At 43.8% G+C, this 10,000-nt stretch overlaps 1 protein-coding gene across 3 annotated transcripts in view; it reads right to left on the bottom strand.

The window, feature by feature from the left end:
* Nucleotides 1-10,000, bottom strand: part of map3k20a (mitogen-activated protein kinase kinase kinase 20a) — a 29,248-nt gene that overhangs the window by 6,771 nt on the left and 12,477 nt on the right. For all 3 annotated transcript variants that reach the window (XM_030786918.1, XM_030786920.1, XM_030786919.1), the window contains exons 9-11: nt 8,148-8,222; nt 6,565-6,671; nt 4,029-4,164 (exon numbers count right to left, since the gene is read on the bottom strand). In XM_030786918.1, the coding sequence (XP_030642778.1) occupies nt 4,029-4,164; nt 6,565-6,671; nt 8,148-8,222 (318 nt within the window). The remainder of the gene's footprint in view (nt 1-4,028; nt 4,165-6,564; nt 6,672-8,147; nt 8,223-10,000) is intronic.

Here is a 10,000-nt window from a genome sequence, read left to right as displayed (position 1 = left end):
AGAGACAAAACATCACTGCATTCAGTCAAAGCACAGTGACAATGATATGGAAGCTCCACCCACGATCCTAAATCTAGTAATGTCTCATGAAAGACATCTGTGATCATTTCATTTGTGAACTCTGGTATCCTGTGGAGGTTTGGATCCATGGTGATCTGACTGAGTGTGTTTGAGTTCATCAGGGTTTGAGACCAAACATGCAGCCATATTTTACATACTTTACCATAGAAATGCTTATATCTGCTACAAGAAAAAGATGATGTTTTAACATTAGTCATACAAACATGGTTCCCAGAAAAAAAAATTCCCTTTACACAAGCTGAAGTAAAAAAACAACAACAACAACAACAACAAAAGATTCTACTCTGTGTGCGTGGCCTGTCCAAACACCAACATGAAAAACACACTTTTTTCAGTGATCGGATACATTTTTAAAGCTATAGACAGCAGAAAGAACAAGGGCAGAAACCACAGGAAAAGGAGAATGTAAGTTTATTGAAAAAGGAGTGTAGGAGAAAAAGAAAAGATTGAGGAAAGATTTGAGAAAGAAAGACAAGTGTATAGTACCAGTGAAATCCCCTCAGAATAAGACTCTAGGGCAGGTCAGCCCAGGCACCGCAAATGACCCTGTGTAGTCATGTGAACGACACTTTAAAGTGTCATAAAAACAACCGACCTTTCCTCGGTAAATGATGCAACTGAAGGTTATTGCCTGACGCAGGCGTGTCCCGTTACGTTCCCACGGACTGAACTCATGCAGCCAAAGCAATGTACCCACAGACAGGTCTCGTCCCTGACATAATGTTAGTGGCATAATGTAGTCACAGAAGTCAGAAAATCAATTTGTATTAGAAAACAGGTCATTAGAAACATTTCAGTTTCTCTGGAAATTGAGGCCACATGAATCAAAGCAATCCAGAGGGCCAATCAGGCATTAGCTAAACATTTGGTTTAAAAGTTGAATCTCGTAAATTAAGCCATCAAACACACCTCTACTTCTCCATCAGAGATTTACCTAAACCCCTAATACACACCTAAACATAAACATTGCTGATTATTGACATAATCAGCAAAACCTGACGTTGCGGCTACATGTTAGTTTGTGAGCCGCATCTACACGATACAGACTGTGACTGGACAAGCCTGGTTAACCGGTCTCCTGCCAATGGAATTGATCATCTTTGGTTCTTTGTATAGAGTACCATTAAAAGGAGGGCGGGGGAGGTCAGACCACTGGTCCAGGCATGGACTGCATGACTGCAGACACTGACTCTTGCATTAATACTGGGTTTGGGAGGCTGCAAAATGAAAGTAACCCTTTGTTAAAGATAACACCAAAGTTTTACATTACTTACTGCCTACTGATGAAAACAGATAACCTCATAACCTTATATGCTATCAAGACTGGACATCACATGGGGATGCGTCCATCTCCCTGGGCCCAAGATAACAGGCTATGGGTGATCTTGACAGACTGTCCCTTTACTCATCGCTCAACTCTAACCCTACATGATCGGCCCCTCAGTATAGTCACCCCTGAATACAAACGAAATGGTGTTGAGTTAAAAAGAGCAAACACAAACATGCCTTAAATCATCACACGATCAAAACGAACTTAAATGATTAGTTCTGGTTCACTGTTCCTTTCATATGTTGGCATGCGTCTTCTACACAGGCACACACACCCACACTGAACTCTAAAACTCATACGACTGGGGATCTGGCCAGCAGCTCAATGAAGTACTAAATTTCTCAATCCAACACAGCTGCTAGTGTGAAAGTCATATTTGAGCTGGACTGGATGTAAGGGAAGGGATCTGACCGGAGCAAAATGAGACACACCGTTACAAGGCTAAAAAAGAGAGTGTGACGGATCCAGAGACGGGCAGGGAGGCTGGCAGTCCGGCAGGACAATAACAGGAAGAGTTGCCTCCTCTTCCTCTGGTCTACCCAGAGTTAGTCTGGTTCTCGCTCAGCTCAGCGTCTGTCTCCATCACAGCGGCGCCGCTCCACACAAATTGGCCAATCTTAATGTCAGCGAAATGTCACTTCATCATAAAAGCTCTGCTCACTCCTGGGGCTTTTTCTTCTCAGCATGCTGCTATACATCCACTTCATCTGGCATTAGTGACATCCATAAGAACCCTGGAGGCGTCAGGCAGACTGGCTAATACACTCTATACATAGAAACAGAAAAAAAAAACCTCACACTCGCCTAACAGCTCGACCCTGCAACACACAGGCTCTAATTCTATACTAATGCTTCACTGTTATACATATAAGTTATTTATAAAAAAAAAAGGTGCACTGTAAATATTTGTAAATAAATAACGCAATTGGTAAGAAAAAAAGTTTGCCATGAAACCATAGAATGATTTTGTTTGTGTGTGCACAACTTGTGTTACTATGACGTTACTGTTAGTGATGTTGTGCTGCATGACACATGTGTTGCTACAATGTTATTATGAGTAAGGCTATTTAGCATAAAACACGCTCTAAGGCCACAGCATCTGACACAAGGCAACATAACAGGCTCCCTTCACCCTGACTGTCCAATCAGAATAGATCTAATCGCTGTCATCGGACCAATCAAAGGCGGCAGTGGCTGTAATGATTTTTCGGCCCTGACGGAGAGTGCTGGTTTGGCTGAAGTTCTGCTGGGACTGTATGCCGATTTGCATTCCCGAGTGAAGAACAGGGTTCCCAAAGTCCAGAGCAAAAACCTCCCCAAAGCCCCTCATCACGGCAGGCAGGTCAAATGGCAGGGCCGCACGGTTAGCACACACAGAGATGTGACATGAAAGCTCAGAGCTGTCTGACTCCTCAGTCTTACTCTCAGAGACTGCCTCTGAGCCCAGGGGCAGGAAGAGCTGAGAGAGAGAAACAAAGAAACAGAGACAGAGACACCACAAAGACACACGAGGAGAGACAGGAAGATAGAGAGAGAGACAGTGAGAGAGAGAGAGAGAGAGAGAGAGAGAGGGAAAGAGGAAAACATGATCAGAAAATTAGATTCCGGTGACAGCAAAGAAAAAGAACAGAGAAAAAGAAAAGATTTCCTCAAAGAAAAATACATTTCAGAGAAAAAAGAAATTTTCAGTTAAATCTGGTGGTAAAAAGTTAGAAATTGCACAGAAAACAGAGAAGGTCAGAGAAACGGTTTAGAGTTCCAGTCAGTAAACATTCCCACGTTTCATAAGCGGCACTAATACTGATTTATCTGCCAAGGGAGAAAAATAACGACCAGAAATGTCTGCAGAGGCGGCGGTGATTCAGCGTGGGGGGGTTTTTTTTTGGTCTTTCCTTTAAACATGAATGTCAAGCTAAAACACACTGGAGAGACTATGAGAACATGTTAATGTGACAAACTCTGGCTCAAACTACAGAGTAACAGAGAAAATTCATACACAGAGACCAGAAACAATAAATTACGACAAATATGAAATATTCATTCAGAGATCGGCATGACAACCGCAGTCTCACTGACCGCACACTCAACTCAGTTTCCATTCAGTTCAGTTCACACAGATCAGAACTTAGACACTCTGGCTATCGCCTCTTAAAACAGGAGCCAAGTCAGTGGCCAGGGTTAAATTTGAAAGCTGGTGTTTTAGTCCTGGATTCTAACTGCACTGCAGAAGGGAGACCGTGCTTTTCGGTCACACTGAATACACTTAAGGCTATTCATTCATAATGCACTAATGATAATACCAGTGAAATCAATATGATATTAGTTCAGTTTGAATAAAGCTGTCATGACATGCCGAACATTTCAGCGTTAGCATTCATGCTAACACTATGCTATGTATACAGCTCATTAGACTTGTTAGCACAATGTCATATATAAATGTTACTGCAGAACATCACTTTATGAGACAAAGCGCGTGTGTAGTGTCTTACAGCTGATAGAGGCGAGTATGACTGCAGTTTGGACATACTCATGACAGTAAGTGTGAAGGCTTTTCGGTGCAGGGTATGGCTAACGTGACAGTGGTGGGTATGTGGAGGACTGGTTAGAGTGGACTCACTGGTGTGTGGGACTGCTCCACCAGTTTACGTTCCCACATTCTCAGCCTGCGCTCTCGTTCTTTCAGCTCCTGCTCTTTAGTGCTCAGGTCTCTCTCCAGTCTCTTCAGTCTGTCCAGCGTGGCCTCGATCTCACATCTGAGTCCACACACACACAGCAGGGACAGTGTTTAAAACACACACGCACACACGCATGCACACACACACGCACGCACACACGCACATGCACACGCGCAAGCACGCACGCACGCGCACACACACTCACACACACGCGCGCGCGCGCGCACACGCACATACACACACACACACCCCAGACACGCCTCACTACCCTCTCTTCCTATCAGACTAGTGACTTAGAGCAGGCACAGTGGCTCAACTCATCACACACTCATTTAAAACCCAGTGTTTGTCTGTACAGACACAGCACAGCATTCCTGACTCACACAGCAAATCTAGCATAGTTTATCCACTTATCCATTCCCACTGACCATCCCACAAAAAGAAACACTCACATCAAAACACAGTATGGATCATTTTTGAGGTGTAAATAATGTTGAGGGACAGGAGCATGTGATGTTGTGTGAGGTGTCCGTACGCAGCTCAGCTGAGTCGTGAGGTTGCTGTGGTGTACAGTGACCAGCAGGTGGCACTCTGTGGTACACTATGTCAGAGGCCATACGGTTCACTCTCACTGATATGATTCAGAAAGGAGGCGCGTGACACAGCCTGGTCCTCCCACTCAGCATTCTTCTCTAAAATCAGTTTGCTTTCCTCATTCACTTCAGTCATTTCCTTATGCTCTGCTCTGCTGAAAAATGCCCTGGAAATTTTGAGTTTGAATTTTATTTTTTCGTTTTTAAACGCGACATGTTTCCTCCACACCCCTCCCTTCATTACTACTCTCACTCTCCTTCCTCTTTCACTCCCTTCTTACATTGTTCCTTCCCTTCTTTGATCCACCCTCTCTCTCTCTCTCTCTCTCTCTCTCTTTCACACAGCTGAAGGAAACGGGAAGGAGTCCCCGTACTTCATGGTCCACTGGACTGTGTCCAGGCATTCTTAATATAGACTTCATCCATTCTAACAGCCCCAGGGTCTGTTTCAGCACAATGCCCAGGACATGGTCTCTCTGCTTCACTGAAGAGCTCTTTAACTCTTTATCCCATGCCGCACTGCTACATGTGACAGACATGAACTTTCCTTCACGACGCATGCGTCTCGAATGCCATACCTTTCAGCACTACACAGGGTAGACAGTTCATCCCGTGTGTGAAACGACAACAGACCGAGAGGGTTACTGACAGTTCTGAGAGGCCAGTGGGGCCTCAGAGGGCTCTGATGATGAATGTAAAGCCTGGGTTATACTCGCCGTTGCCACCCTTGCGCAAGGCGGTGCGCTTTGGTGTCGTTTCGGCTGGTCGTGCACCTCTCGATTTTCGTAACCTGGTGCACGCGGCGCATAGCAGAATGGAGGCGCTGGAGGCAGGAGTCTGTGATCAGGTCTGGCTTTATGGGCATCTCTACGGTCGCAAAATTTATTTTTGGACGTGAACAGGCATGACTTTCACGGTCCATCACTGGCCTAGGGTAAAATAATAGGCTACTGGTTGATGGAAACAGTTTTTGGTTGCATCAACAAGGGGTTTGTTGCGATTTTATCAGGTATTTCGGCGGACAAGCAACCTTCTTTTGCATTATTTTACCTTTTCTTACTGCTGTATCAGTGGTGTGGATTGTATTTTGCTCAGCAGCGACACCTATCGTTTAGGAGAAGACTGCAGCCAGTCAAGCGCGCCCTAAGCGTGAGTGTAATGGCACTGTGTTGACGTCACAGTATAACAGCGTCTTAACAGGACTGTCAGGTTTGTGTCGTCCCTGACATGTCAGCTGAGCAGGTCCTGAAGGTCTCAGACAGCGGGGATGTCTGTGGTGTGTGGGTGGGAGATTAAACACACACACAGACACTCAGATACACACACACACACTCAGACACTCAGATACACACACACACTCAGACACTCAGATACACACACATACTCAGACAATCAGATACAAACTCAGACACTCAGATACACACTCACACTCAGATACACACTCAGACACTCAGATACACACTCACACTCAGATACACACTCAGACACTCAGATACACACTCAGACACTCAGATACACACTCACACTCAGACACTCAGAGCCCAGATTTTCTATTTGACACACACCCATGACACAGCACAACATATCTGTGGCCACAATCAGCGGAGATTCTGCTGTGGTTTCCACTTTGCTGTGTTGATCTTGATAAGCAGCACACATAAACACACACACACAAACACACACACACACACATGCAGACAGGCAAACACACACGCACATGCAGGCAAGCGTACACACACACACACACACACACACACACACACACACACACACACATGCAGACAGGCCCACATGCACACACACACAGACACACACACACACAGACACACACACACATAGACACACACACACACACACAGGAATGAGATGTAGCACTGTGAAGTACCTCCACTCAGCTTTGTTCTGTAAGAAGGAGTTGCACTGGTCAGGGAGCTGGCTGTCCTTGCACATGGAATCGAGAGTGGTGAGGATCTGTTTGAACACGGGCCGGTCCTAGAACAACAGAAACACAGCCTTAACCCCACTGCCACGGCTCAGAATACCGCATTCACACACCTGATTCAGTTCCAGTGACTCCGCTATAATCCGACGCTGACTCATTTGTTGAGCTGCAGTTCTACTGCCTACACATAGTAAGATACAGATGACGGTTACGGTTAGGTAAGGCCCTACAGGGTCAGGGTTAGGGCTGAGGTCGGGGTTAGGGTCAGGGTTAGGGTTAGGGTTAGCACAGTGAGAGAGAAGGGGGTAGTGTAGATTGCAGCATTAAATCCATGAGTTACCATGTTACACAGTGAAAATGAACCAGACACATACAAGCATACAACCTTTACCGGACTTAAAACCAGTGCCGTGGAGTCGGAAGCAATCAACGGGTCACTGGAGTCGGAGTCAGTAAAAACGCACCGACTCTGACTAAACATACCGCGTCTGCCGACGTACACGTCAATCTGGCGGATATGTCCACCCCCACAAATCAGAGGTGTGATATCGGTTTAAACCTGTGATCACCGGATAAGTCCACCCCCAAAAATCAGAGGTGTGATATCGGTTTAAACCTGTGATCACCGGATAAGTCCACCCCCAAAAATCAGAGGTGTGATATCGGTTTAGGCCTGTGCTCACCGGATAAATCCACCCCCCCTAAGCTAGGCCTGCGGACTTACACGCTTATGTTTGGGCCTGGGCTAGACAGCAGGACTCAGCAAACAGTTTCATATAAAATTATAAATGTTGTTAGTAAATTGGATTTTTGATTTAACCCCTATTCTACACATACAATGTTTCTTTAAAGATTTTGTAGGGATAAACTACTCAATCTTTTAAAATATAATTTTAATTTCATTTAATGTAATCTTTCATGTTCCATTAACTTAAATGCCTCAATCTGGAAAAGGAAGGGTTATGTACCTAATTGAGTTTATTTCTTTTAAAACTGTCATTTGTTAAGTGTTCAGTTTTTTTTTTAGTTTGAACTTTTAAATCTGTACTTCAGATTTTTGAACTGGTGAAGAAAGACGTTCCTGAGTTTCGTTTATAGCATTTTCTACCGTTTATTTCTTTAATATACTTTTACTTTATAACCTTTTGATAAAAATATAGCTTTTTTTTTAAATTTTGGGAGTTTTATGTTTAATATTAATATAAAAAAGCCACAGTGGCAGAGCTCTAGCCCTCAAACCCAAACTTTAACAGGTGAGGGTGCTAAAAAGTAGCCTGAGGATTTAGGTTGGCAGTGATGAAATGCCTTGTATGTTGTGTGCTCTCAGTCAATATAGGAAATATAATTAGTCTAAATACAAACTGAGGAGTCGGTGACGGAGTCAGAGTCGAAGGTTTTGTGTACCGACTCCATAGCCCTACTGAGAACTTATTACCATTATAAAACCAAATTACACCCAAAACATGACGTGATCATACGGTTTACTGAGTCCTCCTCTCTGGGTCACCTTCACTGTCTCGTCTTACCTTTGGATCTGTGAGCCAGCAACTCTTCAGTAAACTTGCAAAACTTGCAGGACAACTGCTGGGGACAGTCAACCTCTGTAACAGACCAGCGATGGACACGGGCGTTACTATAACACAGTCATTACTGTTCAGAGTACCTACAGGTTTAGGTAAATTAAAGTTATGACTTTGTAACACTTTTTCAGTCCCAATTGTATTGAAGTTTAATTTAAGACTGTTATCACAACAATAATAAACACTAAAAGTGAAGAGAAAACTATTGTATGATTAGACTTATTAAGAAACAGCATCCAAAGGAGGACATTTATGACTGAAGTTTGAACATGAATGTGGCAGTGATATGACTGGTAACAATATTACACTATCAGACGAATAACAGTGCATCGCACGTCTTGGGACAACTGTAACCAAAACAAAAAGCAAGAAGACAGAGAGAGCAGGAGGGGCAGAGGTACGAGTTATGAGAGAGAGAGAGAGACCAGGAGGGGCAGAGGTACGAGTTATGAGAGAGAGAGAGAGACCAGGAGGGGCAGAGGTACGAGTTATGATGGCATACGCCTCAGTTCTGTTGCCTGTTTCCAACTCTGCTGCTCTGTTTCCAACTCAGCTGTTTCAGTTCAAAAGTTTGCTGCTTCCGTCTGCTCCTCAGGGTGTTTGATTCTGTGATAATCTCTGCTGTTAATGTCTTCCTCCTCAGCAAACCCATAACATCTTTTTCCAGTAGGTTCTTCCTAGGGCTGTGCAATATGACGATATATATCGTGTGATGATAGAAAAACCTCTATAGTTTCATATTGTGCTCCATCGTTTATTTCGTTGTGTCGTAATTCACACACTTTACAGCAATATTTTTTGTCATTTGCATTCTTTCACACCGCATAGTGTAGCTGCCCAATTTTCCTTGCGCCCTGATTTTCCCCGGAAGTACGAAATTCCGGTAGTCCGGTCTGCAACACACATGTGCAGTTGATTTTGAGCGCTGCCCGATTTTGCCAGAAATACGAAAGTACGAAAGTCCAAACTGCAATACTCATGCGCAGTATCTGAAGCATGCGCACATCATACGACATGTTCCGGAAATGCCAGATCTGTACTGCTCATGCGTAAACACTTTACGGCACAAAGAACACATAGTGTTTTCATTGAGATAAGGGGTGTTAGCCTATACTGATAATATTACTGAGGTACTGGTTTTTTTTTTTTTCAAAGATTCTCTGTAGGCGTAGCATATTAACATAGCAGAGCATAAACATTAGCATAGTTATGAAATATGACGTAATAAAAGATTGTAAATTGGGCAGGGACGCAGAAATATGATGTAATGTTATAAAAACACCATGCAAATTGGATAGTGTCGTAAACTATTCTTGCGTGTTGCAGACCGGACTTCCGGGCTTTCATACTTTCGAGGAAAATTGGGGAGCCAGGAAAATCGGGTAGCTACACACAGGAGAACGGATGCAGGCAGGAAAATTGCATGAAGGCGACACAAACAAACATGGAGGACAGTGAACATGACACAGAATGGGATAATTCCGAACAGGAGAAAGACTCCAACCAGCCAAAACAAAACGAGGGCCTCATTCTTAAAAGAGGGGCTACTTCTGTCGCACGGACGTGGTTTGGGTGTGAAAATTTCACCAATGACGAAATACTTAAACTTTTGTCACATCAGCACCACATTGCAGCAGGCTGCTCTTCTGATATTTCCCCTCTAAAATAACACGTAGCCTAAAATTACAACTTTGTTCTCGTAATATTATGACTTTTTCTCGTAAAATTACAACTTTATTCTCATAAATAAACCATAAATAAATATCTTTATTCTCTTTGTGGGCAAAAATGTGGGCAGG

Source organism: Chanos chanos, chromosome 10 (genome assembly GCF_902362185.1).
Source record: "Chanos chanos chromosome 10, fChaCha1.1, whole genome shotgun sequence".
Taxonomy (NCBI): domain Eukaryota; kingdom Metazoa; phylum Chordata; class Actinopteri; order Gonorynchiformes; family Chanidae; genus Chanos; species Chanos chanos.
Note: the sequence above shows the minus strand (reverse complement) of the source record. Positions and strands in the feature narration are given on the sequence as shown.